The 25,315-nt window shown below is 44.3% G+C and overlaps 1 protein-coding gene across 1 annotated transcript; it reads left to right on the forward strand.

The window, feature by feature from the left end:
- The first annotated feature begins 645 nt into the window (after positions 1-645).
- On the forward strand, positions 646-22,516 carry LOC144094479 (uncharacterized). The gene is made up of 6 exons (XM_077628406.1): positions 646-2,445; positions 6,396-6,545; positions 9,125-9,325; positions 13,904-15,631; positions 18,442-18,591; positions 20,458-22,516. Exons 1-6 carry the CDS (start codon positions 842-844, stop codon positions 20,657-20,659), a joined length of 4,035 nt encoding a protein of 1,344 aa, XP_077484532.1. The 5' UTR covers positions 646-841; the 3' UTR covers positions 20,660-22,516.
- Positions 22,517-25,315: the final 2,799 nt, after the last annotated feature.

Consider the following 25,315-nt stretch of genomic DNA (forward strand, 5'->3'; position numbering starts at 1 on the left):
GCTCAAGCAACCTGATACTAACGCCAACGAAATGCCCGGAATCCGCCTTCTCCGCAAGATGTGGCACTCCCTACGCACTGTGCCAGAAAACTCGTTAAAAAACAAACGCACGTGGGTGACGCAGGTGCGATCAGCTTGCACCTGCGCGTGCAAAGTGGCAGGTGCGTGCTTGACAGCTGCCGATATCTGTCGCATGCACCTATCACCATTATCAACTAAGGATGCACGCTAGTAACTGGTGGTTTGTTTTCGACCGCTGAAGCTCGGAAGAGGGCAGAGAAGGGGAAACGCGCATGCGCGGACCAGCCGTGTGAAAAATGCAGATTACGGAAACACTTACGTCTGCTCCTGCGAAAACAGAGCCCCGAAGAAGCAAATCTTCTGCAAAACAAGAACTACAAAAGGCTTTCGGGCTTCCTCTAACATCGAGATTTGCATCTAGAATCATGACAGCCAGTCCGCATTGCGTGCCGCTGCATCGGTTTGCGACAGAATTGATGAACAGAACGAGGAAAAGGGAAACAGTAGCCTCGCTAACAACAAGCAGGCAACCGCTCTTGGCAATGTGTCAGGCTTAAGGTACGTATGTTCCGGGAATAGCTGGAAGTGATTATACCTGAACCTTACAAAAGCGGACGCGTTCTTTCAGGGCGATGCCTCAAGGACAGTCGAATGGGCAGTGAGCCGGCACGCATCACAGCACAGCAGATAAGCCTGCAACCTCATCACGCGAGGAAGGGGCGCCCGTCTCTCCTGTGACTGCTGTTCTCATAGCGAGTGGGATGCGCGCACAGACGTCTTCGGCAGTCGAACGAAACGAAGCGCTGCTCTTCCGACAACGATGCCAACTTCTTCGGCGGTCTCCTACCCTGGAACCTCGTGTGCCGGTACTTTACTGGTGAAGATTTCACTATGGTTCCTCGTCAGAACGGTATGTGCTACAAGCGACGCCCCAATACTTAGAATTGACTCCGGATTCGTGACAGGCCAGCGCATACAAGTAGGCGGCAAGGAACTCTACGCCTATCTTGGAATACCGTATGCCCAGCCGCCTATTGGCGACTTGCGCTTTCAAAAACCCCTGCCAGTGTCCCCCTGGGAAGGAGTTTACAATGCTTCTAGTAAGCCTAAGCCATGTCGGCAGCTATCAATGCCCCTGGTCGGGAGTCTGTCCCTCAACTACTCTGGCTCGTCCGAGGACTGCCTGCAGGTGAACGTCTGGCTGCCCAACTCTGCGTGTCCAGAGATAGGAAAGTGTGGAGGAAAGCTTCCAGTGATTGTCTTTATTCATGGCGGCACTTTCCAGTGGGGAGATTCTGCCCTTTTTCTCCATGATCCGGCAAACTTCGTTGCCCTGTCTGAAGTTGTGTTTGTCACATTCAACTATCGCGTGGGTCTTCATGGCTTCTTGTCCCTCGAAGTTCCGGAGTTGCCAGGCAACTTCGGCCTCTGGGATCAAAATCTAGCCCTGAAATGGGTCTGCAAGAACGTCGCTGCCTTCGGCGGAGACCCGGACGACGTCACGGTGTTCGGCCAAAGTGCTGGTGCCATCTCGGTCGCAATACATGCAGTCAGCCCGCACAGTAAGGGGTTGTTCAAAAGGGCGATAATGCAAAGCGGAGCACCTCTCACCCTCACCCCCATGGATTACTTGAAAGGCAAAGCAAAGTTTATCAGCGTAGCGGCGACACTCGGCTGTTACGACCCGAAGAAGACGCTCGACGAGCAGCTGAAAGAAGCCATCAGATGCCTACAAAAGCAGGAGCCCGCCGAGATGATACAGAAGCTCGAGAAGCTCGACTTCGTGCAGCATGCGTTCGCGCCGATAGACAAAGATGAGTTCGTGCCTTTCTCCCTTGCTTCTCCAGACACTTGGAGCAGGATTAACGTCAAAGAAGTGATTCTGGGAAACACGGAGAACGAGGCCGGTATTTTCTTCCATTACGCTGCTATCTCGTTTCCCGAAGTGGTGGAAATCCTATTAACGGAGTACAGGACTGCTGCCACGCTCGTGATCACTCAGGCGTTTAGTGCTCCCATGTTCCAAGCGCGGCGCATCGTAAGCGCTTATTTCGGCGACGCAGGCGACGATATCAGATACGAGCTACTTCGAGACACAGTGGCGGAGATGATTGGCGACGCGCTCTTCTACTGTCCTACGCTGCTTTTCGCGGACAGTGTCTCTGAGAGCGGGGTCAAGACGTATAAGTACGAGTTCGCCTACAAGCCATCGCACAGTTTCTATCCCAAATGGATGGGCGTAGCTCACGGCGAAGACGTCATGTACACGCTCGGTTCCCTGCCGTTCATCAAGGACAAAAGCCGCTATACAGAGCCCCTTGGACGAATGGGCAAGAAATTCCTGGCGACTCAGGACTACACCGATGAAGAAGAACATTTCATGAAGGAACTCGTCAGTGCTTTTCATTCTTTCGCTCGAACAGGGTAAGGAAATTCAAAGAACGCCAATGACGCGATATATCATTTTGCACTCAGATATCACGGCTGCGTCGTAGCAAAGCTCATTTGGTTTCTTTACAAGACAGCGAGCCCGGTATTAAGTTTCGAATTTTTTAGCGGGTGCAGTATAATACAGCCAGATATACGACATCCTTCCCCACATCCTTATAAACAAAGGTGCAAGCTACCAACTCGTACAGTGTTCTAAATTTCATTTAAAATTTCTTTTCAGAAAGCGAATGCAATAGGAATCGAAGATTGATAAGCTTGAAGAACACAATAGCTAAATTTTTTGTAGATTATTTGGTGCTTGAGTTAATACTCGTACAAAGAATAATCGCGACACCACTGAGAGCTTGCGGCGGAGCCACTGTACGGCGCAGTAACTTATGGAATAACAGCTACCGTCGTCCAAATATGCAACATTCTTCTGAACTAGCAGTACGCAACAGGAATTAAGTAAGTTAGCTCTATGACTGATATGTCATATACGTATGAGGAAATAACTCCTAGCTATTGGCAACGATAGCGAATGCACTAGCGCCACACGTCAGTAGATGAAAAGAACGTGGGAAACGTATGAGTCACAACAGTTTTAACTACGCTCGGTGCGAGCGAGGACAGACTCCAAAAGCGAGATTTTGCGAAGCATCCGAAGAAGTTACCATTCCTGTTCATATGTTCGTAGCAGTATTTTGCAATTTTCCACAGTTGGCTCGCAATTAAAAGGGATGTTCAAGAAATCTGCCTTGTATGAACATTTTGAGCGCCGGTGCAAAAATGGATCGCTTTGACTTGCCGAACACTTCTTCCCGTGCCGACCGATCGCGCCAGCATGCTGTGCAGCATTGGAGTAGACCCTGTTTTGAAAGCATTCGCCGAAGAAAACTATGTCGACCATAACTCGCACTTCCGACCAGTTATTCGAAAAATATTCGCGAAATTTATAACACATTTGATTCGTTTTGAAAGTTTTGAAAATTCAGTATTTAATCCATTAACCGAATGGGAATATATTTGATTCGCTACTGGAAAATTTCAAATATTCTCCTCCTCCCCCCTTCCCCCCCCCCCCCCTCCCGAGAGATGTTGAAGTAGATATTCAACCTGATATATTTAATGCTTTTTCAGCTTGAGATGTTATTTGTTCCGATTATAGTTTAGCAGTATTATGGTATAACACTGGTGATCATGGGAAATTTGAGACTAATATATTACCTCTAGAAGCAGTTTAGTACTTGCAAAACCTCTTTAAATTGCATTTTTTCGCCGCCCACTCACTGGAATTTTTGTGCTCACAAAGTAGTCATTTCGGAAGCAGTTGAGCATGATATACTCAAACCATCGGCTTCTCGTATATTAGAACCACTTACAATGCTTCTAACGATATACTAAAGGGTGTTGAGTAATGATGAAAAATTTTGAACCGTTTGCCAGTAACATGCAGATGAGAATAAGCAGACTTGTAAGGAAAACGAAGCAGCCTAAAATGATTTAAATATGTTAATAGACGCTACTTCAGATGGCGGCTTGTTCCAAATTCTAAGGGCCAAAATAAGAGGCGAAAATTTTTGTAGTTTGTGTCTTCAAAAATAATTCGAATACTTAAATTGCACCGGCTCTTTGTCCGCACTATTGTGAATCTCCTAAATGAAAACATTTTTAGGAATATCTAACCAAATGTTGAACCAAAATATCCCGACGCCCGAAAAGCCAACGCGACGAAGCTCAGCAACAGATAAGATGGAGCTGTGAGCTTAAAAATACACCTACCTTAACAGGTTTTGCCAAAATTATGCTGAAAATACTGAGGTGATTGAGCAATTCTAATACGTAACTTGTTGAAATTTGTATAAAGAAATCCAACAGTCATCGAAAATAAGGAGAACGTAGGGGAACGTTTTCCTTTTCATTGTGTGATGTTGGTCAACGGGAAATCAGTAGTGCAATCATTTTTTTCCTGACACATAATTATTTTTTTCCTTTTTCTTTTCTAGCACGCATGAGTTTTAAGTGCGAATGATATTCTATGTATTTGTTTGACATGATTTGCTACTGTGTCTACTAAGCGAAATTGGCAGTGCAGGGGCCATCAGCATTGTCAACCTCACAATATGATAGCTTTTTCATCAGGCTTCCGGCATCATGTATTCGTGATGCGAATAGTTATTAATCTGTTATTATTATTATTATTATTAATTATTATTATTATTATTATTATTATTATTATTATTATTATTATTATTATTATTATTATTATTATTATTATTATTATTATTATTATTATTATTATTGTTATTGTTGTTATTGTTATTGTTGTTACTATTGTTGTTGTTGTTGTTGTTGCTGTTGTTGTTGTTGTTGTTGTTACAAAGTAGACGAAAAACAACCACATTCTGCCACTGGGATTCGAACCCATGGCCTCTGCATGTTGCGTAGCCTTGAGAATGTTCACTAGGCCACACCCGTCCACAGCAGCGGACGTAGAACACCGCGAGTGTTACGTTCAACATCATCGAACGACGACGGCGGCAGCTGTGCGAGAACCTTCTTATGATGCCGATGGCATCAAGACTGCCAGGGCCAGTGCCCTCTTTAGGCTTTTGAGAAGATATGGGCAGCGAAGTTAGGGGTTCGTTATCGCTCGCAAACGAAAGAAGCCAACAGTAAGTGAAACTAAGGAAAGCATGAGGTAAATTTTAAAAACGTTCTAGTGTTCATCAATGAGAAATTAGCAGTATAATCATTTCTTACCTGAACTGTAACTAATTAGGAAGAGGAAGACAAAGCCACCACATGCCGCTAGTCAGATCCTAACCCGCGACCTTACGACGGTGGCCTACCAACTACGCGATATGGCGGCGGCTTATTGTTTTTGTGCGCCTGAAACACAGATAATAACTTGCAAACACGCAATAAACCTTGCAAGTTCGGCCAGGTACCACGTAAAATAACCCAAAAATGCCGTAGTATGTTTCAGGCTTTGCTTGTCTCGCCTGTGCGCTAAATGTTAATTTATCTTCGACACGGCAGCAGATGCGGTGTGCCACGCTCGCATGCCGATGTTCAGAACGTGGGAGCCTTAAACAACAGTGCAAAAGTGGGCCCCATCGACTTAAGAAGAAAAGCTTGAGCGCCGAAATGACTTTTGTTTGCATTTCCACACACACAAAAAAAAAGTGTTTGGTGTGATCGAGCAGAAGTTCCAGCAAAAGGATATGGATCTTCAACTTTTTTTCTGGCTTTTGTAGCAGCTAGTGAGTTCAAGCTAGAAAATTCACGGTTTGTATAAAGACCAGAGATTTGAAAGACACGTAGAAATACCCAAGTTTGTGAGCGATTGCAAACTACCAAATACTCCCGGCTGACTAGAAGTTAATATGTAGGTCAGAAACATGCATATAATTACTGGTATTTCGTCAACGTTAAACTGAGTGCAAGTTTTCTTTTTCGTTGGAACTAAACAGTTCACAAGCATCTGGCTACGTTGCACACGAGTTTGACAAAATTTCAATAGGGTGAAATTTAGCGAGTATAGCTAGATTTTTTCAGTTAGATAATTTGCAGAGGTTAAAAGGGTTATTTAATCTGCTAATTCTAACGCTTGCTTTGCTTTATAGATAACCTTTAAGGACAGTTTTTTTTTGTGCTGCCGTTTCTATCTGAGAAGTTCGGTTGGTGCCGTTGTGTATGCCAGCCTCAGAGGATTTGGCAAGCATCCAAGGTTCTTCGACGCGAAGTCATTTGCACTTTCCTCCTCAGAGCGAATCTCCTGGAAGCAACGAACTTCCTACTTCGTGAAAAAAAGAAAACACTTCAGCCATATTTTTATTCTGAGCTCAATACTTAGCGTTAGTATACCTACAGAAATCGCACAGCGTTGCACAAGTTCCCTGCGCATGCTCACTTTTATTTTGCTCAAACAAACATTGCAGGAAGCCAGTGATCCCTCACCCGCACGTGGAGTGGCCAGAGTACACGAAGGAGAGCCGCCGAGTGCTGGTGTTGAAGCCCAACAACTACACCATCGTTCGAGACACCAAGCGTGAGCGCTGCGAGCTCTGGAAACCACTTCTCTACAAGAGGTAAAAGAAGTCCGAACACTTGAGAACACCCGCAGGTCTAGGAGCGATTCACCTTTCCACTTTATCCACACTGACTCCGTGTTTACAATCCACTGTCCTTGAAGAATACATAGCAGGTGGTCCTAACTCGGCGTTCTAAGAAAAGTGAGGCGTGCCTTTCATTATTGCCATACGTGCAAATGCGAAACATTTCGTAAGGCCTTTAAGAGCGTGCCAATCTCTCAAAAGTACCTGGTGATGTGATTCGAAGCGAGAACAAATTTTTTCCTAAAAGAAAGTCATTTTCAGATAACGTGGCTTCTGTCATTATGTCAGGGAAGCACATAAATTGATGATGCCTAGAAAACAGCTGTTTAGTTTCGGTTATTGTTTGGTTTATGGGGGTTTATTGTCCCAAAGCGACTCAGCTTATGAGAGACGCCGTAGTGAAGGGCTCCGGAAATTTCTACCACCTTTCTTTAACGTGCGCTAACATTGTACAGTACACGGGAAACAGCTGTTTAAATTTATAGTTGCAGAATATTGCAACAAATTGTTTCCCAAAGCAAAACAGCTTTATCAGGGAACGTAAAATTTAGGAGAGTTACTGAACAGGAAGATGACATGCAGAAAGCAGTGTTACCCAATGGCGCAATGCCCAGCAGTCGCTAGCGGGCAATTCTAAGTGCAGTTGTTCGTTTCATTAAAAGCAGGCAGACAATGCCCTACTCATCCTGAATCACGCGCGTTAAGTGGATGCCGTTTTCCTTGTTAAGTTATATTTCCCTTGTCTCTGAAATACTCATACCTTTTCAGTCGCTACTTTCTCACTTCTATCCTCAACGTGGTCCCTTTTTCGCAGGGTGATCAAGCACGCTAATTTGATTTTTTTGTACTAAGTCTTTGGCTAACCTTCTCCAAACTTCCTTGCCGAACGTCGCAGATGATGAGGTTTTGTTATTGGATTGCATAGTTGTTTTGCCAAACTGCGTTCCGTGAAAGCACTTGCACATGAAGTCATGATTCCTTCACTCGCTTCGGGTGTTTGCGGGAAATGTACCTGGGGCTATAAAAAAAATACCAAGAGAGCTTTAAAAAAATACCAAGAGAGTAAAGGACCTGACGAGTTGGAGTGCACTCGCCGCTTACAGCGAAAAGAAAAAAGGAGGGAAGATACAGGGAAGGCACGAATGGCTCTCTTCTGGCTGAGGATTTATTGAAGAATAGAGGGAGTTAGTAAATTCAAATCTCGTAGGGTCTTCATGCAACTACATACCCAAGAATTCTGGACTAAACCATTTTTGAGCAGAAAACCGTTTGTGAACGCAATTTTTTTCTTATACTGTAAGATTTAAATATAACAATCAATATATCCGCACATAATCCGACAGCAGCCTTGCATGTTTTTCTATTAACGTTTTTGCTGTCGTCAAAAGCATTCCCTATTGGTTTTCGATGGCAGTCTTAACAGTTCGATGCGATCGATGCAAACACTTTAAAAGAACATTTTGCTACATATCAGAATGATGGACCTTTACCGTCAATATTTCCATAACAGTGTCCCACAATTTTCCAATTTTCAACGTTTTTGGCCGAGAGTGTTGGACATGAGATCTTTCTGACAGTAGATTCCGGTGAAACAATTTCAAGTTACTGTCAGGATACACTCATGGAACCACTACTGCTTTTCGAAACCAATTCCGAAATGCAGCTGGCAGTATTTTATAAATAGATAATATTAATAACCGAAGAAAAATTTGATCGTTTGCTCACCGTGAGAGAGCAGTCTTATAAAGATTGGGGCTGCCTGCACTTGAGTGTGCGCACCACACTTTAGCGACGCAAACTCGAGGATGCTTCAAAGAAAGGTAGGACTTCGCAAATAGGACAGGAGGCATAGAAACAAAATAGACGCCACGGGTACAGGCTTCCAACTCTATTTACGAGCGAAAGCACAGAGTGTGGCTATAAGAGAGGAACCAATGGGCCAACCATCTTTTTCACGACTGGCCATGCAATGCTTTCCTTAGGGATCCGGCAACCCTCTAACCTTTGATGCCAGTAGGTCGTCCAGCGAAATTCTGTAAGCTTACTGCATAAGACCCGAAGCCTAATTACTTAATTTATATGCGAGGTTCTCCCCCGGAAGCTGTGTTCCCTTTGTGTGTGCCTTCCAAATGCTCATGACTTACACACTCATAAGACCTCTTAAAGACTTGACGTGAATGATAAAAGATGTAAATAGTCTATGGTGGGTTATTACCGAGTTTACAACGCACTTCTATATAGCTCTGAGTGCAGACGTAATGCAATTAAAGCATCAAAGAAAATCTTCCTGAGTAGGAAAGATTCTCTGGCCTCGCTGCAGGCACATTCCTTCCTGGGCGTAAACACTGCTGACGGAAGAAGGACAGTCGTTGGTTCTTCGTTCATTCATACCGGCCCTATCTTCGCGCTAAACGGGCAATTTGAACGCGAATTGAGTAGGCACGCATTCACTTTGCTTAATCTTTCCCGCGCTTCAGCAACAACATCAAAGATTAAAAACCGCTGACAAGCGATTAAAGTAATAGCTGTTCGGCCTTTTCCTGCTTTCGCAGTGGTCTCTCCAAGGGAAAAAGAGCTACTACTACGGCTAAGCCAGCAAAGCCGGGCTCAAGCGTCACGACGAAGAAGAAATTACCACATTTGGGGAGAGGCCACTCTGCGTCCTCGTCACCAACGAGCATCCGCCTACCCGGAATGCTTGGGCTTGCAGCCTGTGCGGTAGCGTGTTTGAATGCAAGACTGTTCAGCACGTGAAGACTGCAGTGAATGTGGTGATGAGGGACTCCAAGAATTTTAGCTTCCTCTTGAACATTCTTGGTATCGCCGTAATAAGGCCTATAACAGGTGTTACTATTATTGACACGCAAGAAGGTCACCCTAGGTTCTCACAGATTGGAGTTGTTGTTACCTTTAGCGTTCGCCTGTTTACTGGATTCGTTTTTACGTAAAGAAAAACTTTGCAGCTTTTGAAAATCTTCGGAGGAGAAGAAAAATATGTGGTTGTCCACGGTAGGCAAAATTTTTCTTACTTCAAGACTATCTGATAAAACCAAGCTAGCCACTTACGTAGAATGTATGCGGAGGTTGATAGTTATCGCTCTGTTGGAGTAATACACAAGTTCAGCATGAGACATTCTGGAGGGCTTCCCTTGCTGGGTTGAGTTGACCAAGGCTACCTTACGAGGACAGGCAAAGGTAAGATGCTCTGACAAGCAAAGTGTTGCACCACAAGCACCGCAAAGGACGGGGACGAAAGAAAGAACACAGGTCTCCGTTTTCCGCGTTGCTACACTCAAGAGCGTATTACCAACTCGCCCTTTTAGCAATTGTATTGAGCAAAGTGTTGCTGCGTGGTAAGGAGAGATGCCAAGAAATTTTACATAAATATTAGATAAGAAGACGAGGCCAGCTGGAATAAAAGGGGCGCATGCACATAATTTGGAAATACGCAAGTTGTCTTAATGGCAAAACGCCCACCTTTTATGGAACGCTTCCTAGATTGTAATACAAGCATAAGTGGGCATGCATCATATATTATTGCTTAAAGTAATTCCTCTGCCGTGCGCTTGGTTTTTCCAGAATGTGATATGCAAGGAAAGGTGTGACTCACTCCCAGATTCAAGAGAAATAATGTAGTGCGCATTCTAAGATGCCAGTGTGAAATAGGTGGTCAAAATTTAACTTTGGTATGATACATGATACGCACGTTAGCCACCGTCTGTTTAAAAGCTTGTAAAGATTAAGAAAACGATTAATCACAGTATCTTCCTCACATGGCAGCAGAATTTATAGCGCAAGCATGTGGCCTACCTTCAGTGCGTTTCTTCCGCTTTTATTCATTACAACCGCAATTATCTCGCGGCTAAAGGAGTCAGTTCTTGAACTTAACCTCTATCACACACCATCTGGCAGCTTGAGCAACCTGCGCATTCAATCTCAGTGGTGTGAAGCGCGGTTACGGCAGAGCTTTTCTGGTAAACATCGTGGGCAAAAAAAAATTATTATGTACTGGAAAACATAGAATAAACGTGATTTCATTTTCTGCTCCATATTTGGTCTGCTCACTACCGGGATTTTCCATATAGCATCTGCCCTTACACAAGCACTCTAGACTTAATGCTACTACTTTGCCTATAATACAACTAGTTACCCATACATACGCCCCCACCTTCTTGGTCTCCAGCTTGCCTATGGTATCCTTCCCAGCTATAGCCTGCAATAAGTGGAGCCTCTACAAGGTCCCTCAGATACGCTTCCGTGAACGCGTATATTGCTGTGCTGTTTTTCTATCTGTTGCTTGATTTCAAGATTTCAAGCTACTCAACTGGCGCTCTGCCCCCCCCTTCCCTCCCCCAGAATATTTAGTGGGCTATAGCGTTGACCTTACGCTTTTCCCCCCTTCATTTTCATCCATGATTTATCCCATATTCCTTCCTCTGCTTTGTCTCAGGGCTCACGTTGGGGCCCTCCAGGAACCGTTTCTGGTCAGCACAGATACCTCCCCTGTGAATTGTGGATTCCGAAAGCTTCTCGTCTCCCTTCACTCCCTGTGCCTAAGTGCTTTCGGAACCCATGGAAAAGCTACTGCTCTACGCGCAAGTGGGCATTCAATTGTACCTCCCAATCCGCAAATAAAATGGAAACAGCCCCATTGGACACCATTAGTGCGTCCCGGTACTCACGGCGCTTCGACCGGTTCCACAACCTCAAAACGCACTTCGTGTCCTAGCTTCCTGATTTTTCTGTTTGCAGTTAGCACTTCTTTCTCCACACGGACGCCCTGATACACCTCTGATACTGTGCATATACCGCCATCCTCACATGTGAGATTATCGCTCACCGGTTCCCCTCTAGCTCGCTCTGCTATACGCTCTGCCATTGCTCCTCCTTTACTTAGTGGTGTGGACTGGGACACACTTTTCTTGTTTCTTTTTTAGTCCCACTATAACCTATGTACTCTAAGGACGTCGTTCAAGCCTCCAGATACCGCAACCAGGTGTCGCTCTTTCCTGAAATCGTGTAGATTACATTTTCTTTCTTCTGTTATCGCTTCCGCTGCCTCTTCCGATAAGGGCGCCACATTCACTCGTGTATCCCCGATCACCGTATCTTTTATCGTTACTTCCCACATGCGCATGTTCCGGTCCCTCAGCATAACCAAACTGTTCACGTCGGTCTCCTGACCTCCTTTAACTGAGCCATCCTGATGCACCTACTCTTCTGTCGTCCCTTCCTTTCGCGCGTCGTCGACCACCTCTTGCCTTCTCTGAGTGGTTCCAGCTGCGTAGCTTATCGGAGCCCCCTGCTTTATTCGTCTTTACTTTCGTCTTTCAAAATGCTGGGGTCTAATTGTTCCTTGCCAGGCTGATGCGTCAGCAATTTCTTACCAAAATGGCGAAACTCAGTCCACTAATCCTCCACCATTTTCAGCCTCTATTTTATGACAGCTCTCTCGCCTTTTTCTGCCGGAAGTTGTCATCCTAATCTTCTCATATATACACACATCTTGGTATGCTTGTTCCTGACCACTTCCATCTCTCGGGCTGTGTTAAACATTCCACACTTTCCATACCAGCCTCGTCCTGTACTTCTTAAACTTGGTTCTTACACTTCAATTTAAAAATATTTTTGCCCTTGCTATCCTACACATATGAAATTCGTCTGCTGATTTTATTCTGAGCCCGAAATGTAACACTGAGAAAAAAATTCATGAAGTGTTCACCACGATAAAACATGTATTCAACCCGATGGGTGCTTGCCCAACCAGATCTCCCAAACGCGAACACCGATTTCTTAAGCAGAAGAAAAAAACTAAATAGGAGAATAAAGTCCCCAGCTGACGGTCCTCAATAATCTGGCCGCTCTAGAATAAAATCTTAAGTTCTGCTCAAAATCCTTTCTCTAACAGCACCTAACAAAAGATGAAAAGCAGAACTCATCCATTCGATGCTACGACTTCGCTTCAGAATCTTTTCCTGCTGGTCTGAAACGGAAAGAATAATCGCGGATGAAATCATGCTAAAAAAAAAGAATGCACACGATATCCAAGCACAATCCTGAGAGCCACAACAAAACCGTCCACACCACACAGCGCACGAGAACAACCACTCTAGCACCGCCAGTCGACCGCCAGTAACAAACACCGAGTAACTCAATGGGAAAATTTTCATTCGTTATTCGAAAAAAAAAACAGTCTCTTTAGATGCTGCGCGAAGGTGTAAATACAGGTGTCTACTCTGCCCACGCGCTGAAAGTTAACACTTATAATATGCTTCCTGCTCTGGCACCAACTACGCTCATACATTGCCGGCCAAAATATAACACTGCGCACTTTGATCGTCAAAAACTTCTCACACCTTACCTAGCGAAAATTAGAAGGTACTTGATGCACATGTCAGCACATGCCGATAGTGCGCTCAAGCATGAACACATGAAATAATATTTTCTCTCAGGAACGCTTGAAAAAATTCCAAAGGCCGAAGAGTGCGTGAGCCGTAATATTTTGGCCGCACCTGTTGTAGTTCTGACTGGCCACGGAAATAATCAGTAGGATGCGGTAAAGATTTAAAATTCTCGCAGTAACTTTTTATGCTCAGCACCATCCCCGTCTTCCAAGCCTACGTGCCGGGGGCGAGGAGAAACGTCTTTTCTAATCAATCAATCAATCTGGGCTTGTACACGCAAGTGACAGCATTCAAGTAGAAAACAGTGCATCTAGCAGCGCGCAGAAAAGCCAAGAGAGTATTGTGTACCTTCTAGCATGCGTGTGCTAAAAGCATTTATTCGCAGACATTTACGGCCTGAAAAGAAGCATATAGCTTCTTTGAAAACAGCTTCTAAGAAAATTGAATTTATCTTAGATTTTGATTATCTAACGTTATTGATGACGGAGGGCTGGTTTGGCTAATCTGCTTTGTGGCACGACACACTCGCTGGAATTACCGAAACATTTATTTCTGTTAGTGCGCCGGAAATGCTTTAAAGAAGTGAACTTTCTTCAAAACAAGAAAGGCGAAAGGCTGACGAGCTTGTCTCTCAAAAAGGTTCGCATCTAGAATCATAACAGTGGACCATCGCACCCGCAGTGCGTGCCACTGAATTGATCTTGAGAGAATTTAACAAGGTAACGAGGAAAATAAGAATCGTAACCTCGCCAAAAACAAATCAGACATTCGTTGGCAATGTATCAGGTTTTGGGCAAGTTACGGAAAAAGCTGGAAGGAATAACACCTCAACTCTATATTAGCGGACGAATTCTATGAGGGCGCTGCCTCAAGGACTGATCAAATCAGCAATGAGCCGACACACTAACAACAGAGGAGATAAACCTGTTTCCTCATCCAGCTAGAAAGGAACGCGCACCTCGCCAGCAGCAGCTATTCTAATAGCGTCTTGCATGCGCGCACAGAGATCTACGCAGGTGGAACGGAACGGCACGCTGATCTCCTCCACAACATGCCCAAGTCTTCAGGGATCTCCAGCTCTAATAACTGTTGTGTCTCTGTGTTACTGGTGAAACTTTCACTGTGGGGTCTGCTCGCAACCGGCGCTACTACAAGCAATGCCCCTGTCGTAAGAATCGACTCCGGACTTCTGACTGGCCAGCGCATACAAGTAGGCGGCAAGGAACTGTACGCCTACCTCGGAATACCCTATGCCCAGCCCCCTATTGGCGACCTGCGCTTTCGAAAACCCTTGCCAGTGTCTCCCTGGGAAGGAGTCTACAATGCATCGAGTAAGCCAAGGCCATGTCGTCAGCTTCCAGTTCCTCTGGTCGCGGATCTGACACTCAACTATTCTGGATCGTCGGAGGACTGCCTGCAGATCAACGTCTGGTTGCCTTCCTCGGCGTGTCCAGAAACAGGGAGCTGCGGAGGAAAGCTTCCGGTAATCGTCTTTATACACGGCGGCGGTTTCCAGTGGGGAGATTCCGCCCTTTTTCTCCACGATCCAGCCAATTTCGTCGCCCTGTCTGACGTTGTATTCGTTACTTTCAACTATCGCGTGGGCCTTCACGGCTTCTTGTCCCTCGAAGTTCCGGAGTTGCCAGGCAACGTTGGCCTCTGGGATCAAAATCTAGCCCTGAAATGGGTTCGCAAGAACATCGCTGCCTTCGGCGGAGACCCGGAGGATGTCACGATTGATGGCCAGAGCGCCGGCGCCATCTCGGTCGCACTACATACCGTCAGTCCGCACAGCAAGGGTCTGTTCAAAAGGGCAATAATGCAAAGCGGAGCTCCCTTGAGCCTCGCCACAAGTGACTTCTTCTACGGTAAAGGAAAATTTATCAACGTCGCCGCGACACTCGGCTGCTACGACCCTAAGAAGACGCACGACGAACAGCTAACAGAAGCCCTTAGATGCCTAAGGAAGCTGGAACCCGGTGAGATGATACAGAAGCTCGAGAAGCTCGACTTCGTGCAGCACGCATTTGCGCCAATAGACAACGACGAATTCCTACCTTTCTCTGTTTCTTCTCATGAGCCATGGAGCAAGCTTAACGTCAAAGAAGTGATGTTGGGAACCACAGAAAATGAGGCTGCTATTTTCTTCTATTTCGCCACTACGTTGTATCCCGAGGTAGTCGAAGCGCTGGTGCCGCAGTACAGGACAGCTGCCACGGTGGTGATAACTCTGGCGTTTGGCGCCCCTATGTTCCAAGCACGCCGCATCGTAAGCTCTTACTTCGGAGATGGTGACGAGGACCTCACCTATGAACAACTTCGGCACATTGCGGAGGATATGATCAGCGACGCGGTCTTCTTCTGCCCTGCGCTGCTGTTCGCGGACAGTGTCTCTGAGAGTGGGATCAAGACGTATAAATATGAGTTCGCCTACAAGCCATCTCACAGTTTCTATCCCAACTCGATGGGCGTAGCTCACGGCGAAGATATCATGTACACGCTCGGATCTCTTCCCTTCATAAAGGACAAAAGCCGTTATACAGAACCCTTAGGAAAATTTGGCAAGAAATTCCTGGCGACTCAGGACTACACCGACGAAGAAGAACAGTTCATGAAGGAACTCGTCGGGGCTTTCAACTCCTTCGCTCGAACAGGGTAAGAAATATCGTAGGCGCCAAAAATGCTATGCTATGTTTTTTTTTTCAGGCCAAAGGCATGGGTTTGCAGGAGCAAACTTCTATGCAATTCTTTGCATCTGCACTAAAATTTAGCCTGAGAAAAGTCATACATTATTAGATAAACACAATTAAACGTGTAAACTTCTAGCATGCAGTGCGTTTTGAATTAATTTTCGAATTTGTCGTTGCAATTGAGCTTGATATATTTAGTTGTTTAACACCTCGGAATGTTACTTGCTCAGCTTAGTTTACTATAACACACGATATAATGCTCCTGAGCACGGACGGTTTATGAGTATATTACCCCTAGGCGCAATTAAGTTCTCATAGTGGGCCCCTCTCACCATCAAAATTTTTTCTGTAAACCATGTGCCTAATTTTTCAGCGCAGGAAGTAGTAATTTGGAGCACAATTTTTCACGACCTACTCAATTTAGCAACTTATAGTTATATAAGAAGAACAAGTTACGTTAGGCTAAGATATTTTTATTTTCAAACACTGCAAAGGCGCAATAAGGGGTACTCAACGAGGGTAGAACGCTCTGAAGCCCTTAAAAGTAACTTGCAGATAGAATATGCAGGTCTTTAAAGAAAACAAAGTAGCACAAAAACATTCAAAATTATTATTAGAGTCAAGCATTAAATGTCAACTCATTCCAATGTTTGACAGTCGGAATAAGAGGCGAGGATTCATCTATTTTGTGGTCTGAAAGCAGTTTTAATGCATAAACTGCATCGGCAATCGTCCTTTACACTGTACTCTGCTTATATGGCAGCGCTTTTATATTTAAAACAGAAGAGAAGAGCCCAAAAATACATACACCAGAGAACACCACGCGGCGAACTCAGCAAAGAAATAAGATGAGCTTTAGGGTAAAAAATACAACTATGTTCACACGTTCTACAAGAAAAATGCGGAAAACACAGCAGCGGTTGAAAATTTCTTACGCGTTATTTAGTGCGAACTAGGACGTTTACTTCTGTGCTTTTGTGCGCCTGAACCACCAATATTAGCCCGAATAGATTATCTAATTGCAATTTCTGCCAGATGCCACGTTGTACAAGCATGCTATGCTACAGTTTTTTCCTTTCTTTGGCTTCCATGCTCGTGTACAAAACGTGCATGTATTTTCATACGGTGATAGAAACGTTACTCAACGCTAACATGAAGGTGTTCAAAAATTACAGGATTGCACTTGTCTGTTTAAGCGCGCAAATGTGAAAGCCATTCCCTGTCTGTCCTGATTCTCCATTCATTTTTCATGTTCTGATATTTCCTGCAATTTTTGTTTTCTCGTTTTATTTTCTTGTAATTTTTAATTTTTGGTTTTTATTTTAATTTTTACTTTTGTTATCATGTTTTTTCTTTTTATTCATTTTACATTTGTTTTTAATTTTATAAGTTATGGTTTATTTCCTTACATATACGTTGCTTAAAAACTCTTCCATAATGAAATTTTACATTTTTGTTTTATTTACCACACAACTTATGATTCACAGTTTGTGCGGACAATTTCCGTCCACAACTTCCGCCTAGAAACCGCAGCTGTGGTCGAGTGGTTGAGCATCCACCTCGCATTCGGGAGGTGCGGGGTTCGATCCCCACTACCGCCGGGTACCCACCGGTGATACAATGGGTACAAGCTTTCCCCTGGGCTGGTGCTTGGCCAGTAAGGGGTGAAGTGCTTGGAAAATTGATGTTTGACCCCACCTTGAGTAATCGAAAAATACCTTGTGCCATGGCGCTCTTTGGCCATAGATTGCCTTGTGCTATAAAAATTCATAACCATCATCAATTTCCGCTTGCAACTGCCGTCTGCAGCACCCGTCTACAACTTCCGCCCACGCCACTCATGGGCCAAGAAAGGCATTCGCCTTAAAACATAAGAGCTTTAAGAGAAAAGAGTTGACTGGCTGGCATTCGGCTGCGATATATGCGGATATACTTTCATGAAAACCAGTGACGGTATAAACTGCGCTAGAGTTAAAAGCTACGGCGCCAGAATTGCTTTCGTATGAGTCTATACAAACTGTACCTTGTGCATTCGAGCAAATTAGGCAGCAAAAGTATGTGGATTCTAACTTTTTGTGTGGTATTGGACGCGAATAGTTGGGTGCCATTAGAAGGTTCTTGCTGTAAATCCTGAAGGTATTAAATATAAGAAAATACACCATATCGTGAGCTATACGGTAACGTCCTCAAAAAGCTCTATTCTGACTCAATGCGAAAAAAGTGTTGCTGGTCATGGATATGTATATCGTTAACAGACTTCGTCAAACCTACAGTGAGTTGAACTTTCACGTTAAAGAATAAAGCTTACAATCATGTTGCCAATACTGCAAATATTTTGAACGAGACAACCACTTGTACAAGACGAAATTTGAGAAGCGTGGCTTTATTATTTTCTTTCAATAATTTGCGGCATTTTAAATAATGATTTAGTCAACTCATTCTAGCGTTGCTTTGACTTTAAATCAACGCCCAGCAGATATGTTTTAGTGCTGTTGTTTTTTTCTTAGATAAAATTCGGTTTGTGCCCTTGTGTATGCCACTGGCAGACGCTTTGGCAAGCATCCAGAATCCTTCCACGCGCCATCATTTGCACTTTTCTTCTGAGGGCACGTTGGGTGCCCTCAAAGAAACTATCTTCCTACTCCTTCGAAAAAGCACTTCAGCCATATTTCTATTCTTAGCTAGTTACTTAGAGTTGGTATGTCTACAGAAATGGCATGCTTATTTGTATAGCACAGACCCGTAAGTATGGTCGAATTTCTTTTAACATTGCAGGAAGCCAGTGATTCCTCACTCGCACGTGGAGTGGCCTGAGTACACGACGCAGACCCGCCGAATGTTGGTGTTGAAGCCCAACAACTACACCATCGTTCGAGACACCAAGCGTGAGCGCTGCGAGCTCTGGAAGCCACTTCTCTACAAGAGGTAAGTGACGAAACCGTGATGATGGAAAGACCCAAGGGTCTAAGAACGACTCGGTTTTGCATTTTGTCCTCATTGACTCTGTGTTTTAATTTCAGTGTTCTTGAATGCTATATTAATCGGGATCTGAATGTCGGCTCTTTGGGATATGAGAGGCGTTTCATTGACTACTGCCACACGTGTAAAGAAGAAACATTTCGTCAGGATTTCAAGAAGGTTCTCATCGACAAGAAGTGCTTGGCGACGCGATTTAAACGTAAAAAGCAATAATTTTTACTAAACTGAGCCAGTCCTTAGATATCCTGGCGCCCGTTGAAATGAACACGAGGCACACAATAGATGATGTCCAGATAGCAGCCGCTTAAATTATTATTTGCACAATACTGAAACAAATACGTTTCCGAGAAAAAATCAGGTTTATCATCGACTAGGAATGTTCAGTCTTTAGCGATTATAAGGTGGCATGCAAAAAACAGTGTTAAGTATAAAAGTATTGTCCGGCTGCCACTACTGGGGATCCTAAATGCTAACGTTGAGCTCGCTTACGTTGAGCATCAGCTTGCTCAAACGGGCATTCACTTTTCATCTTGTTTTCTTTTTCAATTATATTTCACTGGATCCTGCAGCGCGCATACCTCGTCGCTACCTTGTCAATGCAACTTTTATCCTCGGCATTGTCTCATTGTCGCAGAATGGCCAGATAAATTTATTGATCATTACCTACAAACTTATTTGGCTATGGCTCTGCAATCTTCCTTGCCGAACGTCGCATTTTGTGGATATTTGTAATCACAAGTATTTTTGTGCCACACTGAGATTGAAGAAAGTACCTGCACATCTAGCCTCAATTTGTTCACATACTTGGGGGTACTCTGGGAAATGTGCCCGGATATATTAAAAAAATACCAGAACAGTAATGGACCGGACGAGTACTAGCGCGCTCCGGGCTTAAGCGAAAAAAAATGGAGTGAAGGTATGCGAAAGACAGAAATGCTGTCGTTTGGCAAAGGGTTTACTGAAGAATAGTGAGAATTCGAATACTCAAGTCTTATTGGTGCATGGTGAACATAAGAACTTTCTGTTAGCTGATTTGGCATAGGAGTACAATTTCAGTCTATTGTAGGGATGAAAGCGTAGGACTGCACTGACAGTAAGAAAAATTGACATTTCTGGCACCGTTAAGAAGCAGTCTGAGAATAACTGATGTAGTCAGCACTTCTGTGTGTGAATCACGCTTCATCAACGCAAATTTCAAGTTGCCATCCCCGGAATAAGCGACGACTAGGTTTTCTTACGAATCCGGCACTCCTCAACGCCGGTAGCACGTCACGCGCAGATATGTGCTCGTATTGCATAGTACACCAGGCTTCATTGTTTTATTTATATGCGAGGTTTTCCATAGGAAGGAGGGTTTCCTGTGTGCATGCATTGCAAATGTTTTTGCGATTCCCGAATCACAAGGACATCAAACGTCTTCAAGACTTGACGTGAATGATGAAAGATGTAAATAACCGTCTACACCATTGCATCACGCAGCTCATAACCCGTTACCAGAAATTTGTAAACAGGGAGGTAACTAATACAAGACACCAAGCAAAATTTGCCTTAGGTGAAAAGCCTGTTCTGACTCGCTGGGCACATTCCTGCCTGGCCGTAAGCAGTGCTGACGAAAGAAGGACGGCCGTTCGTCCTTCGTTCATTCTTACCGGCTTTTGCTTCGCTCTAAACCAGCATATTTTTAGCGGATGTGAAGTTTGTACGCATTAATTTTTCTTAATTCTTCCGCATAAATGTCACCAACAGTATCTAAGAAAGACAGCTGACAGGTGATGAAAGTAATTGTTATTCGCCCTTTCCGGCCTCTTACAGTGATTTCTCCAAGGGAACAAGAACTACTACGACGGCTAAGCCGACAAAGCCGGGCTCAGGCTTCACAGACAAGAAGAAAGCGATGCATCCGGGGAAAGGCCACTCTGCGGGCTCGTCGCTGGAGGGTGTCCGCCTGTGTGGAATCCTTGTGCTTGCAGCTGGTGCGGTGACGTGTTTGAATGCAAGAATGTTTTGCACGTGATGGCTCTGGTGAATGCAGTGGTGAAGGACTATATTTTTTCGTCAAGTAGAGTTGAGAAAGCTGTGCAGGCCACTTTAGTAACCGTGCAGCTGCATGCAAGGGGAGGTCTATATATATCACTCCCTTGGAGCAATATACAAGTTCAGCATGCGATATCTAGGAGGGTTTCCTTGCTGGCCTGAGCGTGCCAATAAATGATACCTTACGGCGACAGAATTGGGTAAGAGGCTCAACGTTGAGCTGCGTAATAAAGAGAGAAGCCAAGAAATTTGATGTCGACATAATACTATAAGGCAAGCTACGACAAAAGTTGTACGTTCACATCTTTTGCAACTGCGCAGTTGTCTTTATGATGTTCTTAATGGCATCTGCTTCGTATGCACCGCTTGGAATACGGTCATACGTGAGAACGCCGTATAGATTATTGCTTGAAAGCATTCCTAAGACACGTGATAGGTTTTTCCAGACGGTGATATGCGACGAAAGGTGCGACCGGCTCCCAGCTTCAAGGGTAATAATACAGTATGTGCTTCGTCAGGCTGACGTGAAATCGATGACCCACATTCAACTCTTGTACGATGTAGGATGCTAAGGTTGTACAGTCCAAACCTATTAAAAATTATTCAAAAACTAAGCTAAAATGGCGATTAATCACACGTATCTTCTAGATCTTGACATTGAATTTACAACGCAAGAGAGTGAATCGATCCCGCTGGTTTTATTCTTCAAAATATGTGCCAACTGTTCAGCCCGTCACTCTGCTGAATCATGTGACCAACCTTCAGTGTCTCACTACAGCAATTATTCTGAACAAAAGCAATGAGTTAGTGTATAATCGAGACACGAGCCAAAGAACAGCAGACAACAAAACAGCTGGCGTCAGAACAGCACATAAAAAACTAAACAGCGACAAACCAGCAGTGGGAAAAAATAGCATTCTGACAAAGTAGCACTTGAAAAAAAAAACAGCAGACGTCAATACAAAATGCGGAAAAAAAACAGCTAAGTGACAAGCAGCGCGCGGAAAAAAAACAGCAAGGGGACTAAACAGCGTACAGCACTACCGTGCAGTGTTGCGGATGAGATTTTGCAGAAAGTACACACCCGTATACGCAGTTTTTATCGGCTCGATCGGCTTTTTAGTGCGTCAGCCTGAAATGGAGGACATGAATTTAATGGAACTAACACTCATAACGGAAGAGGATAAAGCGCAATGTGTACGCCAGTGGTGTTTGGCGATCGTTCATTCCGCTAGCGATTCGTTTACGTTTGTCACCCACGGAAGAGCTTCCGTTATGGACAAGTTTTAAAGCTACCAATCAGAAGACAGACGCCCGAACTGAAATACTGACTTAATGACGTCATATTACAAACCACTTCTGAAGGCAACGGCACCTTGCTATCATACTGCAGTGTGTTTCAATGTCTGTTGCAAGGTTGAATGCTTTTTTCAGCGAACGTAATCACTGCACGGGCTCGGGCATACTCGAAAGCCTCGAGCGGTACATGCGAATTTTTTAGCCAGCAAGCCCCCCTTGCCCAGTCTGACCGCGTACATCATTCTTTTGTTGGGACTAGGCTACGCTTCGTCCTTTAAACTGACGGGCCCGGGTGGGGCTCGGCCTTGTGTATATATATAATAATGTTTCCTGTAACCAACTGATATATAAATGAAATAAAAGCGAAAACAAAATGGAAAATTGAAAGCTCATTTGCTTGTTTGTTTTTTGAACTTCTTTAAGAATCGGAAGCACTCAATGTAATATGAATACTAGATTTGTTGTGCAGCCGCCACTTTTGTTTTGCTGCGTAAAACGTTGTGCAGCATTATAGAAGCGTGAGTATGGCACGCATACTCTGCCCGAAATGAGTTGGGGGGGGGGGGGGGCACTTAAACTTCGCCTTTAAGGGTATTATTACACGACAGCGATTCCTCTTGCCCACGCAGACACGAACACTGTTTCCTCTTTCACAGCCACAATCATTATGCGAGAGACCACATGGCATGCATACAAAGCCTCAGTGTAACCAAGCGCAACTAACTTACATGTGTGGCTTAGCGGTAGCATATGTCTGACTCGCAAGCCGAGAGTCAGGAGTTCGATTGCTGTGTAGGCTACATAGGGGATGTTACTATAGAATTACAGCGATTGGTCTGCTGCGTAGCATGTTGAGGGGCGACACTTGTAACGTGAGTCGCCGTCTGCTCCGTGTCAAAATGAGGTTGAGGAGAAAGACGGCGGACGTCAACACCGGCTTTTCTGTGACACGGGGTCCTTACGCTGTAGCGTAGAAGCCTTTTGCTTTCATCCCTCGAAGGTAGCCACAGAAAAACGCAAGCGCAGCTTTTCCCCTGAGGGAAGAGGACACCCTAAGACTGGTCCAAGCCTAAATTATTAGCAGGGTCACCTACGGTCTCCCGTACCACGCCGTCAGTAGAAGCCCAAATCGACACCATCGTCAGAGGAGCCTACATAGCGGCACCAGACATCTCTACCACCACTTAAAAAGAGCGGTTAGAAGCCCTCAGCGTTCACAACAGCTATCAAGAACAGGGAGGTGTGATCCTCGTCTCTCGCAACACAAGGATCTAATCCACGGCAGCAGACAGAGCGAACATTAATAGGACTAGCACCCCAGTGTATTGGAAAACTTTGGAACCCAAACACTATCGCACCGCATTTTTTTATCACTTAATGGTTGCACTAATGCCTAAACATGTGCACCATACATGGATGCCACATACATGGATGTTGTGGCATATACGGATGTGGGCCTACTCATGATAGCAGCGGCAGACCACGTATACAAGCCACAAGTAACAGCTTCCATTAGGACAGAAAGCACTGCACAGCAGAAGACAACATAGCTGTAAACTATACTATTAAACGGCGAGACAGATTCGGTAAAACGGCCCATATTATCGCACACAAAATGCAAGCATGCAGTGATTTTACGGCTGGAGGGCACCAAAAAGAACAGTAAGACTTGTTGCTGCTATCTCTTTACAAGAACATCACAGATCTACTTGAATACCGGGCTATTCTGGATTAGAGGGAAACTAGGCGGCTCAAGACATCGCTCGAGCGCTAATTAAGCAAGTGAGTCATTCCCATGCTCACCTCACATTCATTCCGTTCACATATCAAAAATATTCTTCATATCCCAAAGTAAAGAATGGTGTTCCCCAGGGGTCTATTCTCGGACCGCTATTGTTTTTAATCTATGTAAAAAATCTTTGCAGCCTACTAAACTCTCCGAAAATAATTTTGTACGCAGACGACACTAACGTTATTTTTTTCGTGAGTGATTCACTTATTTAACTTCAATATGAGGTTAATTATAACTTTGAACTGCTTTCAGGCTGTCTTTAAAACAAATTACTTGCAGCTGAATATCAGAAATACAAAGTATATGATATTCGCGGCCGTAAATAAACCAATCACCTCTAATATTGACCTTAATTTTCATGGTGTCAGTCTAGAGCGGGTTAAGGTTCAAAAATTTTTGGGTGTGCTGTTTCAGGACAACTTGTCATGGAACGTTCACGTGTCGAAACTCGCGGCCGAGTTAAGTAAGGCAGTAGGTTGTATTTATAAAGTAAGCCTATTGGTACCACAACGGCTTAGAACCTTACTATATCATACGCTTTTCTACTCCAGAATGTCTTATTGCTCGCTAATCTAGGGAACAACCACGCAGGGCAATTTTCATAAGCTGATTACTCTACACAAGCGAGTCCTGCGCATATTTGAAAACTACCATGGGCATCCACAATACTTACCGACAGATCCATTATTCACAAAGTATTCACTGATGCTAAACAATTATACTGTTATAGGCTCTTACAACATATCCAGAACCAGAAAAGTTACAGCGCAGCAAAACTCCGCTGCACATTATTGCTTCCCCAAACACAGTAGAAAAATCCCTATAGTCAGGACAAACTACCCTAGGCAACACGTACAGTTCCAAATACCGTCTCTATTTAATCGCACTGAAAAACTACTTGATTTCAGTAAGCCAATTCTCAAAAAATTCCGTAAGAATGTAATATTGTAAAAAAACATTGAATTCATTTGATTTATTTTTCTTGTGCTTTGTTAGCAGGTATGGCCTTTCAGTGTTGTTTGTTTTATCACTTTTGTCGCCAAAAGGGGAAGAAACTGTTCGCAGTTGTGGTTCTATATGTTTCTGATGCCTGTCTGCTGAACTGCATAGGGAGCAGTGGCATTTTTCAGGCTTCTTGCTTTTTGCCTTTGCTCCGGTTTCCTTAAATCAGAAAAACAAATAAAATTAAATGAATTGAAAAAAAATGAACTAACCGCAGGAAATACTCTACACCACACAAAAAGCTAAGCACAGCGGATGCTGTAGACTGGCGCCAAATACAGACAAACTCACTTCGAAACCAAGATAAATACAGCAAAATGTGTCCTACTCAATAACCTGACACCTGCCATTGGTGTGACGCAGGTCCCACACTTTTACACGTTTCGTTTCAGTGTGCGGACCAGACTGAACATTTAGAGGCCACATACATATTACAAACAGTGGGATGATTAAGTGACTAGCGTTTTTTAGGAAGATCATCTATAGCTCATCGGCCAGGATCGTGAAGCAGCTTGGGCCACTGGAGTTCTTGAATGAGGACCC

The sequence above is a fragment of the Amblyomma americanum genome, chromosome 6 (assembly GCF_052857255.1).
Source record: "Amblyomma americanum isolate KBUSLIRL-KWMA chromosome 6, ASM5285725v1, whole genome shotgun sequence".
Classification (NCBI taxonomy): Eukaryota; Metazoa; Arthropoda; class Arachnida; order Ixodida; family Ixodidae; genus Amblyomma; species Amblyomma americanum.

Coding starts and splice junctions, on each gene's coding strand:
- LOC144094479 (XM_077628406.1), top strand. CDS start 842: ATGCCAACTTCTTCGGCGGTCTCCTACCCTGGAACCTCGTGTGCCGGT. Junction 15,632..18,441: donor AACTCCTTCGCTCGAACAGG/GTAAGAAATATC, acceptor TTAACATTGCAG/GAAGCCAGTGATTCCTCACT. Junction 18,592..20,457: donor AAGCCACTTCTCTACAAGAG/GTAAGTGACGAA, acceptor GGCCTCTTACAG/TGATTTCTCCAAGGGAACAA.